Source organism: Aethalodelphis obliquidens, unplaced genomic scaffold (genome assembly GCF_003676395.1).
Source record: "Aethalodelphis obliquidens isolate GAN/ISIS:26980383/991018 unplaced genomic scaffold, ASM367639v1 scaffold336, whole genome shotgun sequence".
In the NCBI taxonomy this organism is placed as follows: domain Eukaryota; kingdom Metazoa; phylum Chordata; class Mammalia; order Artiodactyla; family Delphinidae; genus Aethalodelphis; species Aethalodelphis obliquidens.
In genome coordinates, this window is record NW_020838250.1 from 1,641 (window position 1) to 23,030 (window position 21,390).

Sequence of the window (21,390 nt, forward strand, 5' to 3'; positions counted from 1 at the left end):
GTGTGTGCTGCCTGTTCATGTCCCTGCTCTGTGTTTTTCCATTTGGGGTACTAGATTTTTCTAACTCTAAAGACTCAGAATTCCATCTGATTTTCTTCTTTCCTGATACCCCATTTTGGACCTGTAGAGCCACCTAAACATACTTATTCTGCTTAATCTACACAATCCCCTTCCATTATCCACCCCACACCCCCACACACACAATGTGCAGCCTCACGTTTTGTTTTACTCACCTAGAATAAGAAATGGTGAATTTGCAACTATGATCACAAATGGCACCCCAATGTACAACATCAGGCCAAAGCCACTCACCACTGCCAAGGCAGCAGAAATCACTCCAAAGGCTGCAACCCACATTTTGTTTCGTATACAGTCACACCTGTAAATTTGGAGGGAAAAATCATGGAACTTGTAGTGGTAGCTTCCATACTGAAATTCCAGCAATTCATAACATTCTTGAATTGGACACCTATACAGAGCCCTCTTGGGCAATAATTCTCATACCTGTCTGCTGGAGAAGTTTAATTTCCAGACACTAGCCCAGACCAGCTGAAAAAAAAAAAAGGGAGTTTGGAGACAGAAAATTTGGGAATCTGTACTTTTATCAAACTATACTGGTTGATTCTTACACATCTAGCCAAGCACAAATCCACTGACTGGCATTTCAGGACCACAAAGATATACTAAAACACTGCAGATGGTTAATTCCACTCTGATCTTCAAAGGAGTGTGAATGGAACGCAACAGCAAATGGAAGTACCTATATCCAGTTGTCTTCTCACCCACCTGTGACTCCAGTTAGCCCTAAACATGATCCTAAATAGCTCCTGTATTTCAAAGCTGGTTCAATATGTATCTGGCTAACAAAAAGTATGAAAGCCTCCTTCTAGAAGCAAAAAGAACTACAGCCTGTGGAACAAAAAACACATTCACAGAAAGATAGACAAGATGAAAAGGCAGAGGGCTATGTACCAGATGAAGGAACAAGATAAAACCCCAGAAAAACAACTAAATGAAGTGGGGGTAGGCAACCTTCCAGAAAAAGAATTCAGAATAATGATAGTGAAGATGATCCAGGACCTTGGAAAAACAACGGAGGCAAACATCAAGAAGATGCAAGAAATGTTTAACAAAGACCTAGAATAATTAAACAACAAACAAACAGAGATGAACAATACAATAACTGAAATGAAAACTACACCAGAAGGAATCAATAGCAGAATAACTGAGGCAGAAGAACGGATAAGTGACCTGGAAGACAGAATGGTGGAATTCACTGCCACAGAACAGAATAAAGAAAAAAGAATGAAAAGAAATGAAGACAGCTTAAGAGACCTTTGGGAAAACATTAAATGCAACAACATTCGCATTATAAGGGTCCCAGAAGGAGACGAGAGAGAGAAACGACTCAAGAAAATATTTGAAGGGATTATACTCGAAAACGTCCCTAACATGGGAAATGAAATACCACCCAAGTCCAGGAAGTGCAGCAAGTCCCATACAGGATAAACCCAAGGAGAAACACTGTGAGACACATACTAATCAAATTGGCAAAAATTAAAGACAAAGAAAAATTATTGAAAGCAGCAAGGGAAAAATGACAAATAATATACAAGGGAACTCCCATAAGGTTAACAGCTGATTTCTCAGCAGAAACTCTACAAGCCAGAATGGAGTGGCATGATATACTTAAAGTGATGAAAGGGAAGAATCTACAGCCAAGATGACTCTACCCAGCAAGGATCTCATTCAGATTCGATGGAAAATTAAAACCTTTACACACAAGCAAAAGTTAAAAGAATTCAGCACCACCAAACCAGCTTTATAACAAATGCTAAAGGAACTTCTCTAGGCAGGAAACACAAGAGAAGGAAAAGACCTACAATAACAAACCCAAAACAATTAAGAAAATGTTAATAGGGTTATACGTATCGATAATTACCTTAAACGTCAATGGATTAAATGCTCCAACCAAAAGACACAGACTGGCTGAATGGATACAAAAACAAGACCCATATACATGCTGTCGACAAGAGACCCACTTCAGACCTAGGGACACATACAGACTGAAAGTGAGGGGATGGAAAAAGATAGTCCATGCAAATGGAAATCAAAAGAAAGCTGGAGTAGCAATATGCATATCAGATAAAATAGACTTTAAAATAAAGACTGTTACAAGAGACAAGGAAGGACACTACATAATGATCAAGGGATCAATCCAAGAAGAAGATATAACAATTATAAATATATATGCACCCAACATAGGAGCACCTCAATGCATAAGGCACCTGTTAACAGCTCTAAAAGAAGATATCGACACTAACACAATAATAGTGGGGGACTTTAACACCTCACTTACACCAATGGACAGATCATCCAAACAGAAAATTAATAAGGAAACACAAGCTTTAAATGACACAACAGACCAGATAGATTTAATTGATATTTATAGGACATTCCATCCAAAAACATCAGATTACACTTTCTTCTCAAGTGTGCACGGAACACTCTCCAGGATAGATCACATCTTGGGTCACAAATCAAGTCTCAGTAAATTTAAGAAAATTGAAATCGTATCAAGCATCTTTTCTGACCACAATGCTATGAGATTAGAAATGAATTACAGGGGAAAAATGTAAAAAACACAAATGCATGGAGGCTAAACACTATGTTACTAAATAACCAAGAGATCACTGAAGAAATCAAAAAATACCTAGACACAAATGACAATGAAAACATGATAATTCAAAAGCTATGGGATACAGCAAAAGCAGTTCTAAGAGGGAAGTTTATACCTATACAAGCCTACCTCAAGAAATAAGAAAAATCTCAAATAATCTAACCTTACACATAAAGGAACTAGAGAAAGAAGAACAAACAAAACCCAAAGTTAGCAGAAGGAAAGAAATCATAAAGATCAGAGCAGAAATAAATGAAATAGAAACAAAGAAAACAATAGCAAGGATCAATAAAACTAAAAGCTGGTTCTTTGAGAAGGTAAATAAAATTGATAAACCATTAGCCAGACTCATCAAGAAAAAGAGGGAGAGGACTCAAATCAATAAAATTAGAAATGAAAAAGGAGAAGTTACAACAGACACTGCAGAAATACAAAGCATCCTAAGAGACTACTACAAGCAACTCTATATCAATAAAATGGACAACCTGGAAGAAATGGACAAATTCTTAGAAAGGTATAACCTTCCAAGACTGAACCAGGAACAAATAGAAAATATGAACAGACCAATCACAAGTAATGAAATTGAAACTGTGATTAAAAACCTTCCAACAGGGGCTTCCCTGGTGGCGCAGTGGTTGAGAGTCCGCCTGCCGATGCAGGGGACATGGGTTCGTGCCCCGGTCTAGGAAGATCCCACGTGCCACGGAGCAGCTGGGCCCGTGAGCCATGGCCGCTGAGCCTGCGCGTCCGGAGCCTGTGCTCCACAACGGGAGAGGCCACAACAGTGAGAGGTCCGTGTACTGCAAAAAAAAAAAAAAAAAAAATCTTCCAACAAACAAAAGTACAGGACCGGATGGCTTTACAGGTGAATTGTATCAAACATTTAGAGAAGAGCTAACACTCATCCTTCTCAAACTCTTCCAAAAAATTGCAGAGGAAGGAACACTCCCAAACTCATTCTATGAGGCGACCATCACCCTGATACCAAAACCAGACAAAGATACTACAAAAAAAGAAAATTACAGGCCAATATCACTCATGAATATAGATGCAAAAATCCTCAACAAAATACTCGCAAACAGAATCCAACAACACATTAAAAGGAGCATACACCATGATCAAGTGGGATTTATCCCAGGGATGCAAGGATTCTTCAATATATGCAAATCAATCAATGTGATACACCATATTAACAAATTGAAGAAAAAAAATCATATGATCATCTCAATAGATGCAGAAAAATCTTTTGACAAAATCCAACACCCATTTATGATAAAAACTCTCCAGAAAGTTGGCATAGAGGGAACCTACCTCAACATAATAAAGGCCACAGCAAACATCATTCTCAATGGTGAAAAACTGAAAGCATTTCCTCTAAGATCAGGAGCAAGACAAGGATGTCCACTCTCACCGCTATTATTCAACATAGTTTTGGAAGTCCTAGCCACAGCAATCAAAGAAGAAAAAGAAATAAAAGGAATACAAATTGGAAAAGAAGAAGTAAAACTCTCACTGTTTGCAGATGACATTATACTATACATAGAGAATCCTAAAGATGCCACCAGAAAATTACTAGAGCTAAGCAATGAATTTGGTAAAGTTGCAGGATACAAAATTAATGCACAGAAATCTATTGCATTCCTATACACTAATGATGAAAAATCTGAAAGAGAAATTAAGGAAACACTCCCATTTACCAATGCAACAAAAAGAATAAAATACCTAGGAATAAACCTACCTAGGGAGACAAAAGACTGGTATGCAGAAAACTATAAGACACTGATAAAGAAATTAAAGATAAAACAAACAGATGGAGAGATATGCCATGTTCTTGGATTGGAAGAATCAATATAGTGAAAATGACTCTACTACCCAAAGCGATCTACAGATTCAATGCAATCCCTATCAAATTACCAATGGCAATTTTTACAGAACTAGAACAAAAAATCTTAAAATTTGTATGGAGACACAAAAGACCCCAAATAGCCAAAGCAATCTTGAGGGAAAAAAACGAGGCTGGAGGTATCAGGCTCTCAGACTTCAGACTATACTACAAAGCTACAGTAATCAAGACAATATGGTACTGGCACAAAAACAGAAAGATAGATCAATGGAACAGGATAGAAAGCCCAGAGATAAACCCACACACATACAGTCACCTTATCTTTGATAACGGAGGCAGGAATGTACAGTGGAGAAAGGACAGCCTCTTCAATAAGTGGTGCTGGGAAAACTGGACAGGTACATTTAAAAGTATGAGATTAGATCACTCCCTAACACCACACACAAAAATAAGCTCAAAATGGATTAAAGACCTAGATGTAAGGCCAGACACTATCAAACTCTTAGAGGAAAACAAAGGCAGAACACTCTATGACATAAATCAAAGCAAGATCCTTTTTGACCCACCTCCTAGAGAAATGGAAATAAAAATAAAAATAAACAAATGGGACCTAATGAAACTTAAAAGCTTTTGCACAGCAAAGGAAACCATAAACAAGACGAAAAGACAACCCTCAGAATGGGAGAAAATATTCACAAACGAATCAACGGACAAAGGATTAATCTCCAAAATATATAAACAGCTCATGCAGCTCGATACTAAAGAAACAAACCACCCAATCCAAAAATAGGCAGAAGACCTAAATAGACATTTCTCCCAAGAAGACATACAGATGGCCAAGAGGCACATGAAAAGCTGCTCAACATCACTAATTATTAGAGAAATACAACTCAAAACTACAATGAGGTATCACCTCACACCAGTTAGAATGGGCGTCATCAGAAAATCTACAAACAACATATGTTGGAGAGGGTGTGGAGAAAAGGGAACCCTCTTGCACTGTTGGTGGGAATGTAAACTGATACAGCCACTATGGAGAACAGTATGGAGGTTCCTTAAAAAACTAAAAATAGAATTACCATATGATCCAGCAATCCCACTACTGGGCATATACCCAGAGAAAACTACAATTCAAAATGACACATGCACCGCAATGTTCATTGCAGCACTATTTACAATAGCCAGGTCACGGAAGCAACCTAAATGCCTATCAACAGATGAATGGATAAAGAAGATGTGGTACATATATACATTGGAATATTACTCAGCCATAAAAAGAATGAAATCAAGTCATTTGTAGAGATGTGGATGGACCTAGAGATTGGCATACAGAGTGAAGTAAGTCAGAAAGAGAAAAATAAACACCGTATATTAATGCATATATGTGGAACCTAGAAAAATGGTACAGATGATCCAGTTTGCAGGGCAGAAATAGAGACACAAATGTAGAGAACAAACGTATGGACACCAAGGGGAGAAAGCAGTGGGGTGGTGGTGGTGGTGGTGTGATGAATTGGGAGATTGGGACTGACATGTATACACTGATGTGTGTAAAACTGAAGACAAAAAAAAACCTGCTTTTTAAAAAAAAAAAAAAAAAAAAAGTAAAGCCTCCTTCTAAAAGATTTTCATACTCTCCTCTGATGGAGAAGTGGGCTCTAGAGAAGTGGCTACTAATTGCAAAAAATATGTGATATGTACTCCATTTTGAGTAACACAAGCTATGCCTGTTTCTTGGTTGGACCAACAGAAATGGAAATACATACACAGCAATTAAGGAATGGGTTTAACACTTTTCCTCCCAATACTCATGACTTTACATTTTAAAATACTGACAACAGCCTCTGGTTTTCTACTTTACTCATTTGCTAACTGCTCCAAAACAAATGACTGATACCTGCCTCTAGATATTTTTAGCAGGAGAGAGAAACTAAGTCTGGTTTGAAAACTGGGAGAGTCAACTAAGCCAATGGAGCTACTGATTCCAAAACAGCAAGAATATAACTAAAGACCTTATTCAGGCAGGACCACATTAAAATAGCTAAACTTTCTTATTACTACCAAAAAAAAAAAAAAAAAAAGAACCTACACTGTGCCTGTATCTCACTTTTTCTCAAACTGCTGATGCTGTCAGTTAAACTCAGGGCCCAAAAATACACACACACAACACACACACACACACTCACACAGTCTCACTCCAGAGCAAAAGTAAATGTCTTCGTTATGACAAACTTTGATTATAACAAACACTTCTTAAAGTAACAATACTGGTTTATAGGAGTTTAAGATAAGAAAGTAACACAGATGAACTGTGAAATCAGAAAGATTAATGAGGATAAAAGCTACATGTGACATGTTTATCCCCATTCCCTCTTTCAGGTTTCTGGATTTTGTTGGTGTAAATTTTTCAGAGGATGGGGGAGTGAGGTATTTTATTGGCTAGAGTGACTTGACTTTGACTAGTTGCTGTGTTGACTTTTTCTAAATGACCTTTATTTTAATGTTCAATAGGCAATGGAGGGAAGATGTGAATGTAGAGCACTGTTTGGTGAACACACTTGCAGATTTTCTAGTCCCCAAGAAGGACCTTGGTTAAGCAGTTTATCAGAATGACTTAGGAGAGTCTTAGAACTTTAGATTCCTACAGTCCTGGAACACAGCTCTGCAGATTCTGATCTATAGGTTTGTAGAGAAGCTGCAGAATCCAAGTGTCTGAAAATGTCTTCATATGATTCCAATGCTCAGGCAGTTAGGCATCACTGGCAGCAAAATGGCCAATTTTCTGAATTTTCTATTCATTTAAGGGGAGGCTAAATTAGAAATCATCCCACTTAGAATACAATCTATGTATACGCTTGGTGAGGGATCCACATCTTCCTTGAAAGATAATGATGTCTATCAAGACTAAAGAATAGTTTACAGTGTATTTGAATCCGAAAGATTCTCCGGATTTTTTTCTGAAATTGATCTCACATTTGGTGTAAGTTTTGTCATTTCCAAAATGTCAGACAATTTTGAAATAGTCTGGAAGCTCAACATACCAGTACTTACTATAGAATGAAGTTCAATTTGGAGTATACCTTTTGAGAAAGTCTTACTACTGTTTAAATGACTTCACTGCAAGACAGTAAATATGGAACCACAAAATGTGTTTGAATAATGGTTCTGTATGAGGTAAATGCATGTAGGCAAGGAATAACTTTCATATATAAGTGTGTGAGACAGGCAGGATGGGGATATCTTAGGGACTGTCTAGGAGGCCCCACCCAGAACAGAGATAAGATTCTCAGTGATAACAGAGAACTGGGAGTGAGAGATGTCAAGGAACTTACAAAAGCTCTCACAGGAAAATCAGTTGTATATTCAAACCCAGAAAAAGCATCTATTAGACCATCACTCAGCATGTATGGCTTGAGAATCTTCCTCTTCCCTTTCCTCTTCTCCTTGGGCATGTTCCAACCCAGGAACTAGTACAGCAAGATAAGAAGTGATAGAAGAGGGCAGGGAAGCCCTTTTTTCCCCATAAAAGGCTTTCCCATGCAGTGTGCTCCAGCTAAGAGAGGGGGAAACCTCAGCTTCAAATCAAGTTACCACTTTTTGTTTATTACATGGACATGGACATTTTAATTCTGATTGGAGGACTCTGTCTTACCTAAGAATGACAATGAAAGTCACAGGGCCTGCCTCAGTTTTTATGGGGCAGAGGAAGAACTTGCTCTACCTACAAAACTTAAAGGGAACAGAGGGAGATGAAAATAAAGTTGCTTTATGTTTACACCTCATGTGTCCTGTGTGTCCAATATGTTGGTTACATAAGCATAAAAAGTCTTCAAAGACAAATGTAAGTCATTTTCTAATTGCCTTCAATATAAGATTTTCTGCGTTACTGTTCACAATTATTTGCTACAGATAAGCAAGAATTGACATAACTTTGTATATTCAGAACCAACTATCCAGTAGAAGACTTTTGTCAAACTAGTTCTTGGTACCTTATAGATTCCGTACTAATTTAAAAAATTATTTATCCTACTAACTTTAACACGGCTGAATTTTGCTTTCTTTCCTCCCCCCTCCCTCCCTTCCTCCCTTCCTTCTTTCCCTTCTTCCTCCTTTTTTCTTCCTTCCTTCTTTTTTCATTTCTTTATTTTCTAAGGGATGTGATCTTCCTCTCCAGAATAACAAAGTAATAAATTAGCTTACTGACTCTACAGATGCACCTGGTGTGGTTACGTCCCTTTACCTATTGGAGCCTCACATCTTTCTCCACCTTAAACTAGAGAGTTAAATTATATCATTTTCCCCCAAACTTATGTACTTATGAGAATAAGTTGGAGAAATTTTTGAAATATAGATTTTCAGACTTAGCCTCCAGATACTTGATTCAATAGGGCAGGGCCTCAGAATATGTGGTTTTAGGGCTCTCTCTGTGACTCTGATGTGAGAATCATTAGAATAATATTATTTGTGAGGTTCTTTCTACATCTAAATTCTACTTTGTTTTTGGCTTATATTTTTCATATTTTAGCTTTCTGGCCATAAGAGCTCAAACTAACCCTAATGCCTAGATAACAAGTGCTTAACAAAGTAAACTCCACACCAGAACAATGGAGATGCCCGTGTCAATTAAATTAGAGCTTACTTTTTTGTATAGTTAAAAGTACTAGTTCAAATTTATAATAGAAATAAAGACTTGTTTCTTAGCTCTATCAGCATATCTGCCTCCAAATGACACAACTAATCATAACTGGCAAACATGTAAGGTAATAAACATATACGAAACAAACAAAACCAGCCAAAAGTTCTTGTTACTATTCCATTTGATTGCATACTATTGCTAATGGGCAAAATTTGTTTTAAGTCATTAGGTTTAAAAAATAAGAGTTTACTGCTAGACATCAGAAAAATGTAGAGTAAGAATTTTCCACTTCTTGCCTCCCAACCGATACATAGAAAAACAAGCAGAAGTTGTCAGAACCAACTCTGTGATCTCTGGAAAACAGTCAAAAGTTTACAGAGGGCTGAAAAAAAAAAAGGCAGGGGGCCTTTAAAACAGTAGGAAAGTTTGTAGTGAGTTTATATGCCCTACTTCACCTCCCTCTCTGGTGGGATAGAAGTTTTAAAGTGGCAGTGACAATAAAGTGGCAGATGTGTTAAACTGGCCATAGTCTTAAAGTGACAAGAGTCTTAAAGCTAAGTCTTAAAGCAACAGCAGTCTTAAAGCATCAACAGCCCATGTTACCAGTGTGGGACTATGTCCTTATTTCTGGAAGGAGCAGAGCAGACCTTATTCACGTAATATTTTATATATCAGTTCTAAACTGCCTAGGGACTACCTGAAGGACTGATGCAAGGCACTCCTCTGTTTTGTCTAACACAAAACTCAGGTTGAGAAAGGTGGAAACACCACAAACTGAATAAACAAACTTCACATGCATAGGGCAAAAGATTACAGCCCAAACATACAAAAGACTGCCTAAGGCAGAAGCTGGGGAGCATTTCTCTGGGAGTTTAGAATATTCACAAGTGCCTGTGTATACTGGGGAATTTAGAAAGTCACCCAGGGCAAGATATAATGCTCAAAAAGGACTTAAGACACTAAGCTTTTCACCTATGGCTAATCCCCAGTCATGGCATAACCCTGGGTAAGTGTTGAAGGAGAGTCCAGGCACACAACCATTTTGAAAAGACTGCGAGAGCTCCTGGAATGCAAGGAAATTTCTGTCAAAACACTAGCTGAACACAAGCTAAGGAACGGGACTTCAGTGACAACATAAACAAGGAATACAATCTTTGCAATAATAGTTTGGGAAAGTCACTAAGAAGATCAACTACTACAGTATTAAACAAACAAGCAAGCAAACATCAGGAAACCCTGGGGAGGTAGGAAATCTGATTTCCAGTTACCACATTATAATAGTCAAATGCCAAGTTTTCAACAACAACAACAACAACAAAATCCCAAGGCAAACAAATAAATAGGAAAGTATTGATCAGGCAAAGGAACAAAATAAATTGACAGGAAAGACAGAGACAGGACCTAGTAGATAAAGACTATAAAATGCTGTCCTAAATAAGCTTAGAGAAGTAAAGGTGAGCACTGACAAGGATATAAGGAAAATAATGTATGAACAAAGTGATCATTTAAATAAAGAGATAGAAAAAAAACTTAAAAGGAACTAAAATTCTAGAGCTGAAAAGTACAACTGAAATAAAAAACAAAACACTAGAGATGTTCAATAACAGATTTAGCAGGCATAATAAAGAACCAGTGAACTTGAAGATAGGTCAATTGAAATTACTGAGTCTGAGAGGCTGAAAGAAATAAGAAGTGAAAAGTACCTCACTGACCTGTTAGATTCCAGCAAGCAAACCCACATACATATAATGGGTGTCCCTGAAAAAGAAGAGAGGGGAAAAAAGGCAGAAAGACTATTTAAAGAAAAATGACTGAAAACTTCCCAAATTTGATAGAAGACACGAAGCTACAAATCCAAGAAACTTAACAAATTCCAAGTAGGATAAACTCACAATGATCCACACCAAGAGACATTATAATCAAACTATTGAAAGATGAAGACAAAGACAGTCTTGGAAGCAGCAAGAAAGAAGCAACTGATCACGTACAAAGGATACTTAATAAGTATCAAGGTTGATTTCTCATCAGAAACCATGGAGGCCAAGGGACAATGGATGATATTGAAAGTGTTAAAAGAAAAACTGATCAACTTCAAGGCAGTGTCCAGAAAACTCTCCTTCAAATATGAAGGAGAAATTAAGACATTTACAGATAAAGAAGAGCTGAGGGAATTTGTTATCACTAGGCCTGTCTTATAAGAAATGCTGAAGGAACTCCTTCAGATTGAAATGAAGGAAAAAGAAAAAGTAACCGAAGTCATGAAGAAATACAGATCTCCAGTAAAGGTAAATACATGGGCAAATACAAAAACAAGTATTATTGTATTTTTGGTTTGTAACTCTACCTTTTACTTCCTACAGAATTTAAAAGACAATGACATAAAAATAACTATAAATCTATGTTATAGTGCATACAATTTATGACAACAACATAAGGGAGGGAGGACAGAGATGTATAGAAGCAGCATAGTTAAAAGTTAAGTAGGTATTAATTTAATATAGATCATTTTAAATTTAAGATGTTATATGAATCTCCATGGTAACCACAAAGAAAGTCTCTAAAAACCATCACAAAAGGAGATGAAAAAAGAATCAAAACAGCTCACTAGAAAAATAGAAACTAAACATAAAAGAAGGCATAAATCAGGAATTCACTGGTCCAGTGGTTAAGACTTGGAGCTTTCACTGCCTGGGCCTGGGTTCAATCCCTGGTCGGAGAATTAAGATCCCACAAGCTGGGCTTCCCTGGTGGTGCAGTGGTTGAGAGTCCGCCTGCCTATGCAGAGGACACGGGTTTGTGCCCCCGTCCGGGAAGATCCCACATGCCATGGAGCAGCAAAAAAAAATAAAATTTAAAAAAAAAAAAAAAGATGAGTATTAAAGAAAACATCCCACAAGCTGTGCAGCATGGCCAAAAAAAAAAAAAAGGCGTAAGTGGATGAAATGAAGAACAATAAGCTTAATATATACAGAATACAAACAGCAAAACAGCAGGAGCAAGTCCTTCCTTGTCAGCGATTATTTTAAATCTAAATAAATTAAACTTTCCATTCAAAAGGCAGATATTGTCAGAATGGATAAAACAGCATGATTCAACTATATGCTGTGTACAAGAGACTCACTTTATATCCAAAGACATGAATAGATTGAAAGTTAGAGGATTTAAAAAGATACTCCATATGAATAGTAACCAAAAGAGATCAGGGGTGGCTATACTGATGTCAGACAAAAATGGACTTTATTTCAAAAACTGTTAAAAGAGACAGAGGGACACTATATATTGATAAAAAGGTCAATGAATCAGGAAGATATAACAACTATAAACATAAATTAACCACAAAACAGAGACCCAAAATATATGAAGCAAATATTAACAGAATTGTAGAGAGAAATATATAGCTCTACAGTAATAGTTGGCAAATTCAATACATCACTTTCAATAATGGATAAAACATCTAGGCAGATAATTTATAAGGAAAATGAAAACAAACATACAAAATACCATAACTTATGAGATGTAGTGACACCAGTGCCCAGAGGTAAATTTATAGCTACATTAAAAAAGAGAAAAGATCTCAAACCACTTTGTGGATTTAGACATCTTGTGGAACCAGAAAAAGAAGAGAGAACCTAACACAAAGCTAACAGAAGGAAGAAAATAATAAAAACTAGAACAGTGATAAATTGAGAATAGAAATTGAGAATAGAAAAACAATAGACAAAACCAAAAGTGGTTATTGAAAAAGATCAACAAAATTGACAAACATTTATCTAGAGTGACAAAGGAGAAAATAAAAAAGATACAAATAACTAAATCAGATATGAAAGTGAGGACATTACTACTGAACTTACAGAAATGTAAAGGATTATAAGAGACTACTATTAACAACTTATGCCAACAAACTGGATAACCTAGATAAAACGCACAAATTCCTAGAAATACACAAAGACCTAAACTGACTCAAGATGAAATAGAACATTTCAACAGACATGTAACAAGTAAAAGGATTGAATCAGTAATCAAAAACCTCCCAACAAAAAAAGTCCAGGACCAGATGGCTTCACTAGTGAATTTTACCAAACATGTAAAGAAGAATTAATACCAATCCTTTTCAAACCCTTCCAAAAAGTTGAAAGGAAGGGAACACTTCCTAACTCATATGATGAGGCCATCATTACATTGATATCAATTCCACACAAAGGTATCACAAGAAAGCTACAGATAATACCTCTTATAAATATAGATACAAAAATCCTCAACAAAATTCTAGCAAACACAATTCAATAGCATATTGAAAGGATTATACATCATGACCATATGGGATTTACCCCAGGAATGCAAGAGTGGTTCAACATGGGAAAATCAATCAATGTAATACGCCACACTAATGGAACAAAGGATAAAAACCACATGATCATCTCAAAAGATGCAGAAAAGGCATTTGACAAATTCCAATATCTTCTCATGATAAAAACACTCGAAAACAAGGAATGGAAGGAAAGTTCCTCAAAGTTATAAAGTCAATAATGAAAACTGCATAGCTAACATCATACTCAATGGTGAAAAATGGAAAGCTTTCCACCTAAGATCAGGAACAAGATAAGGATGCCCACTTTCACCAATGATATTCAATATTGTACTGGAAGTGCTAGCCAGAGCAATTAGACAAGAAATTGAAATAAAAGGAATTCAAATTGGAAAGGAAGAATTGTAACTATCTCTTTGCACAGATTATATGATTATATATATGAAAAATCCAAAGACTCCACAAGAAAACTACTAACGTTAGTAAACAAATTCAGTAAATCTGCAGGTTATAAGATAAACACACAGGATTCAGCGGTTTCTATCCATGCACAATGAACAATCTCAAAACGAACTTAAAGAAGTAATTCCATTTAGTGTTTTAAATAATGAAATACTTAGGAATGCATTTAACCAAAGAAGTGAAAGACGTGTATGCTGAAGACTACAAAACATTGATGAAAACTAAAGAAGACCTAAATTAATGGAAAGACATTCTTAGTTCATGGGGAGGAAGACTTAATATTGTCAAAATGACAATCTCACCTAAGCAATCTACAGATTCAACACAATCTCTATCAAAATTCCAATGGCGTTTTCTTCCAGAAATGGAAAGGTCAACACTCAAATTCACAAGGAGCCCTGGATATCCAAAATAACCTTAAGATGAAAAAAAAATGGACAGCTGAGATTTCCAGATTTCAAAACTTATAAAAAAGCTACAATAATTAAAACAGAGTGGTACTAGTATATGGATTGACATATAGACCAATGGACTAGAACTGAGCGTCTGGAAATAAACCCATACATCTACAGCCCATTGTTTTTTGACAAGGATGCCAAGTCCATTCAACTGGGAAAGAAGAGTCTCTTCAACAAATGGTACTTGGACAACTGAATTTCCACATGTACAAGAATTAAGTTGGACCCCTACTCCACATCACATACAACTATGAATTAAAAATTGCAATCACCTAAATTTCAGAGCTAAAACCATAAAACTCTTGAAGGAAACACAGGGTAAATGTGCACGACCTTGGACTTGTCAATGGATTCTTAGATATAACACCAAAACACAAGTAGCAAAAAGAAAAAGAAAAATAAATACGTTGAATTTCATCAAAATTAAAACTTTTGTGCATTAAAGGACATTATCAAGAAAGTAAAGAGATAATCTACAGAGTGGGAGAAAATATTTGCAAATCATGTATCTTGATAAGGATTTAATATCTAAAATATATAAAGTACTCATCAAAAATAGGACTCAACACAACAAAAGGACAAACAATTTCATTAAAAATAGGCAAATGTGGGAATTTCCTGGCAGTCCAGTGGTTAGGACTCCACGCTCTCACTGCCAAGGGCCTGAGTTCAATCCCTGGTCAGGAAACTAAGATCCTGCAAGCTGTGTGGCACAGACAAAAAAAAAAAAAAGGGGCAAAGGACCTGAATAGACATTTCTCCAAAGAAGATATACAAATGACCAGTAAACACATAAAAAAGATACTTAACATCATTAGTTACTAGGGAAATGCAAATCAAAACCACAATGAGATGTCACTTTATACCTACAAGGATGGCTATAATCAATAAAACAGAAAATAAGTGTTGGTGAGGATGTGGAGAAATTGGAAAACCTACACATTGCTGGTGGGATATAAAATGGTGTAGCTTCTGTGAAAAATAGTTTGGTGGTTCTTCAAAAAGCTAACCAGAGAATTATCATACAACCCACTAATTCTACTCCTAGGTATATGCTGAAAAGAATTGAAAACAAGTTCAAACAGAGATTTGTACACCAACGTTCATTGCAGCATTATTCACTATAGTCAGAAGACGGAAATATTCCAAGGGCCCATAAACAGATAAGTAGATAAAATGTGGTATATACATAAAATGGAATATTATTCAGCCATAAAAAGGAATTCATGCTACAACATGGATAAACCTTGAAAACATTATGCTAAGTGAAATAAGCCAGTCACAAAAGGACAAATACTGTATGATTCCACTTATATGAAATCTCTACAATAGGCAAAATCATGGAAACAGAAAGTAGATTAAAAAGTAACCAAGACTTGGGGGAGACAATGGGGAGTTATTGCTTAATGGTTACAGTTTCTGTTTGGGGTGATGGAACATATTTATAAAGAGATAGTTGTGATGGTTGCACAACAGTGTGAATGTAATTAATGCCACTAAATTGTACACTTAAAAATGGTTTTTAGGGACTTCCCTGGTGGTCCAGTGGTCAAGACTCCATGCTCCCAGTGCACGGGGCCCAGGTTGGATCCCTGGTCAGGAAACTAGATCCCGCATGCCACAACTAAGAGCCTGCATGCCACAACTAAGAGCCCACATGCTGCAAATAAAGATCCCATGTGCCGCAACTAAGACCTGGCATAGCCAAATAATTAAATGAATAACTGTTTTTTAATGGTTTTTAAAATGGTACATTTTATGTTACATATATTGTGTATACATTATATACATATATATTACCACAATAAAATATTTTTTAAAGTTAGTGTTTAAAAAACTAATAAAATTCTTTTACCTGTAGCATGATGTGATTGCAAATAATATGATTAGAAGGTATGCCAAGTGAAACAAGGGGATCACTGTCATAGAAGTTGGCTCAAATTCCAGTTGTCTAGAAAGTGATGTAAAGTAGACCATCTGCCACAAAAAGATACTCAGATAAGTAACTTTTAATTCCGATATTGTGTGTGTTACAAATGATATTGAAACACTATAGCTTATTGACTGAAACATTAAAATTCAGTAAAGAATCAAACTATGTGGATTATGATTTTAGAATAAAGAAGGTAATAAAGATTTGCTTCTTCCCACAAATCTCTGGCATGCTTTCCAAAGTTTATTTCAAAAATCTGAAGTTTAAAACTCCTGAATATATGAAATCTGAATCTTATATAAAAAAAATCATTGATAACTATAGACATTTTGGCTTTTCTAAATTTTTATTAGGTTGTTATCTTTTACTATTTTAACTGCACAAATATCATTTCATTAAGGACTGGGTATTCAAAGGCTTTTTCCAGAAGGTGTCTCACTTTCACCAGTTTTGTTCAGAGTATTAGGTTTGCCAGCCCAGCAATTACTGAACAGCTAACATGTGCCTGGCACTATGCTATAATTTACTTTTAAAATGCTCAGCATTCTTTTTCAACAAAACCATGGAACTTTTGCTTATAGATTTTTTTTTTTATTCCACTGAACTCTAAACAAATTTTAGGGGGCTCCCAGAAACAGCAAAGACTTTAACTAAAAGTAAAAATTTCAAAGTAATTTGACCAGAAAACCAAATTAAACCTTAAGATCAATGTCTGTACTGAACAGAACAACCTTGAGGATGTACAATTTGTGTTTTTCAGCAAAATGTTACCAAGGATTTAAGATTTCTGGCTTTTTTTTTTTTTTTTTTTTTTTACGTCTTAGCTCTCTTTTTTATTTTATTTTTAAAAAATTTTGTTGTATAGTTGATTTACAATTATGTGTTAGTTTCAGGTGTACAGCAAAGTGAATCAGTTATACATAGGCATATATCCACTCTTTTAGATTCTTTTGTGGCATTCTTCAGTGCGCTATGTTAAGAAAGTTGGATTAAGGACCAAATACAGCAGAACACACCCAGCTTCAAGTCAAGGGCTCCATCAAGTAATTAGGGAGTGCTGTTGGAAAAGTCTTCTTATCCCTCCCACCTTCTCCTGGCCTCCCTGTAAAGCCCCAGCCGCTAGGTACCTGGATCTTCTTCAAGGCCAGACTCTTTTCAAGGTTGCCAACTTGGTTCAGGAAGTGGATCAGCCACGCCTTGCTGCGTTCGCTGTCCTCTCCTTCGCCAGTCTTCAGGTAGTACTGCAGCCGCATGGCTTTGGCCTCCAGGAGTAACTGGCTCAGTCCCATGCTCTCGCCTAACACAGTTCCTCCAAGGATGTTGGCCAGGTACACGACCTGGCCGGCTAGGCTGTAGATGGGGAAGGTGATGTTTTTCAGGTTGAGGACACTGTTCGTTTTCCAGGCGAACAAGAGTGGGTGGAAGGGTACACAGTAGCCCTGGTTCTTCGAGTACACCTCATTGTAGAGGATCTGGGTTCCGTTTGCCTGTGTCACAGTCAAAGCCTGAACCGCGTCGTCCACTTCACTAATTTCTGATAAGATTTCTTGTTCCAGCAGCGAGTTGGTGTTGGAGACCACTAGAATGGAAGCATAATTGACCCCGGTGCTCTTCCTGGCGATGGAGAAGAGATTGGAGTCGTTGGCGGTGAAATGTCCCTGCACGAAGCGTCGCTCAGCCTTGGCGGGGCTCCCTATCGGGGTGTACTGCTCCTCGACGTCTTCTTCTTCCTTGGGCAGGTGAATCAGGCCAGCGCCGAGGACGGCCGTTAAAACCATGGGCAGCAGAAAGAAGATCCAGGGGTGCGAGCCCACCTCCCATCCCAGCCGCCGGAAGGCCCGGGAGAGCGGCACCTCCAGGCAGGCGGTGTGGCAGCGGGGCCTCTCGGACACTCCGTTCTCAGACTCCGACGCCGGCAGAGGCTGCGACTCCGGCGGGGCCCCTGCGCGCTGCCCCGCAGCCCAGCCCAGCTCGAGCTCCTGTCCCGGACCCGACGCCGAGACCGGCTCCGGCTCGGGCTCTGCAGCCGGGAGAGGCTCGGAGCCGGGCCCTGCCGGCGGCTGCGGCCAGCTCTCCGAGTCCGGCCCCGGCCCCGCCTCCGGCCCCTGCGCTACGGGCCCCGGTTCCTGCCCCGCCTCCCGCCCGGGCGCCGCCTCTGGCGCAACCTTAGCTGCATTAAGGCTCATTTCCGGGAAGGAAAGGCGACGTTCTCAAACAGGACAGCAGATTGGAAGGGCGCTGCTGGACGGAGCGCCCATCTCCACCCACCCGACGGTTTCCTGGAGAAATTCTGAGGGAGTCTGTTTGAGCCCAGGCTGCTCGCGCCCGGAGGCTGGAGCTTCGCTGGCGGCCACATGGTAGCCTAACCAGCCCCAAATGTGTCCCTGCGCCCAGCCTCTCACGATTCAGTGAATACAAGAAACACGTGTTACAGGCGAATGGAATCGTGCCTGTCCTACAGGACTCACAATTTATTGGCAGAATTTGGCTGGTTCAGGGTCGCCCCCCCGCACGCGCGCGCGCGCGCGCGCGCGCGCACACACACACACACACACACACACACAAATGGCACAGATATGTCATGTGTTCTAAGTGGCAGCTTTTACCTTTGGGCGGATCATCCAGAAGCATGGTTCTCAGGGTAAGGCTTTGGTGAACCTGGTACACCTAATTTAGTTGTTTTTATTCTTTAACTACAGACATAACATCCTCCTTGTAAACAGTTAGAAGTAAATGCATAGAATGAAAAGTGGAAAAGAAGAAAATAACCCAGAAGCCAGCCCTAAAACTCCCTTCTGCCCCATTCCTCCTCTTAACGGAAGTGTTAAAAAGTGGGTGTTTATCCTTTCAAACCGTTTTCTTTGCATTTGCAGGCATATCAAAATATATGCAGGTATATCTTTTCCATGAGTATTATTGCACTGTGTATGCAGATTACATTGTTCACCAAATATGTCAAAGGATCTTAACATGACTGCATGTAGAGTTATCTTACTCTTTTGAATTGCTTTATAATTTTCCAGTGTATGGGTGAAACATAAATTAATGAGCCATAACCCTATTGATAGATCTGTGGGTCTTTTAGAGCGTTTTGCTGATATAAACAGTGCTAAGTGAATGAATGTCTTTTACTTAGAGCACAAGAACTATATTTGTGAGATGTTTTTGTAGAAAGGGATTTACTGGGCCAAAGGATATCCCCCCTTTTTTTTTTTTTGGCAGTACGCAGGCCTCTCACTGTTGTGGCCTCTCCCGTTGCGGAGCACAGGCTCCGGACACACAGGTTCAGCGGCCATGGCTCACAGGCCTAGCCGCTCCACGGCATGTGGGATCTTCCCGGACCGGGGCACGACCCTCAACCACTGCGCCACCAGGGAAGCCCAAGGATATCCCATTTTAAATTTCAGAGTTAATGATGAAATCCATAGAAGCTGTATCAGTTTACACCCTCATAAGCAGTGCATGAAGTTTTGTTTTGCCACAGCCTGTCCCAGAATGTCATTAAAATGTTTGAGTTGTGCCACTGGTATCTTATTTTGATTTTACTTTTTTAATTTGTTGCTTAGACTCACCATATTTCCTCTCTGGGTGAACTATCATCTTATATCTTTTCCTGGTTTCCCTTTTGGACTGTTAGAATTTTCTTCTTGATTATAGAAACCATTCATATACTAATGAAATGACCATTTTGAGCCATGAGTCTCCCCACCCCCCTACTCTCCCATCCCCATTTTGCTGGTTGCCATGCCTTCTGTTTGTAGTTGAATTAACTAATGTTTTTAAAATGAGTTCTGGATTTTGTTTCATAATAGACAGCTGTTTCCCTTCCAGTGATTATAATCTACTTTAAATTTTTAAAATTCACTCCTTTTTTTTATTACTGAAGTATAGTTGATTTACAATGTTGTGTTAGTTTCTGGTGTACAGCAAAGTGATTCAGTTATACATATAAATACATATTCTTTTTCATATTCTTTTCCATTTTGGTTTATTACAGGATGTTGAATACAGTCAATATCCAGTAGGATCTTGTTGTTTATCTATTTTATATATAGTAGTTTGTCTCTGCTAATCCCAAACTCCTAATTTACCCCTGCCCCACCCCCTTTACCCTTTGGTAACCATAAGTTTGTTTTCTATGTTTCTGTTTCAAAAATAAGTTCATTTGTGTCATATTTTAGATTCCATATATAAGTGATATCATATGGTATTTATCTTTCTCTTTCTGACTTACTTCACTTAGTATAATAATCTCTAGGTCCATTCATGTTGCTGCAAATGGCATTATTTCATTCTTTTTCATGGCTGAGTAGTATTCCGTTGTGTATATGTACTACATCTTTTTTTATTCATTCATCTGTCAACGGACATTTAGGTTGCTTCTATGCCTTGGCTATTGTAAATAGTGCTGCTGTGAACATTAGGGTGCATATATCTGTTTGAATTAGAGTTTTCTCGGGATATATGCCCAGGAGTGGGATTGCTGGATCATATGGTAGTTCTATTTTTAGTTTTTTAAGGAACTGCCATGCTGTTTTCCATAGTGGCTGCACCAATTTACATTCCTACCAACAGTTTAGGAGGGTTGCCTTTTCTCCACACCTTCTCCAGCATTTGTTATTTGTAGACTCTTTAATAATGGCCATTCTGACCGGTGTGAGGTGGTACCTCATTGTAGTTTTGATTTGCATTTCTCTAATAATTTTTAGCAATGTTGAGCAGCTTTTCATGTGCCTATTGGCCATCTGTGTGTCTTCTTTGGAGAACTGTCTATTTAAGTCTTCTACCCATTTTTTGATTGGGTTGTTTGTTTTTTTTGTTATTGAGTTGTAATGAGCTGTTTTTATATTTTGGAAATTAAGCCTTTGTCAGTCACATCATTTGCAAATATTTTCTCCCATTCTGTAGGTTGTCTTTTTGCTTTATTTATGGTTTCCTTTGCTGTTCAAAAGCTTGTAAGTTTGATTAGGTCCCACTTGTTTATTTTTGTTTTTATTTCTATTGCCTTGGGAGATTGACCTAAGAAAACATTGGCATGATTTATGTCAGAGAATGTTTTGCCTATGTTCTAA

The 21,390-nt window shown here is 37.9% G+C and overlaps 1 protein-coding gene across 1 annotated transcript; it reads right to left on the minus strand.

Annotated features, from left to right (window-relative positions):
• Positions 1–209: 209 nt before the first annotated feature.
• LOC113616680 (patched domain-containing protein 3-like) lies at positions 210–18,504 on the minus strand. The gene is made up of 3 exons (XM_027100081.1): positions 17,446–18,504; positions 16,241–16,362; positions 210–379 (listed from the first exon to the last, which is right to left on the minus strand). The coding sequence occupies exons 1-3, from the start codon at positions 18,502–18,504 to the stop codon at positions 226–228; spliced, it is 1,335 nt and encodes a 444-aa protein (XP_026955882.1). The 3' UTR covers positions 210–225.
• Positions 18,505–21,390: the final 2,886 nt, after the last annotated feature.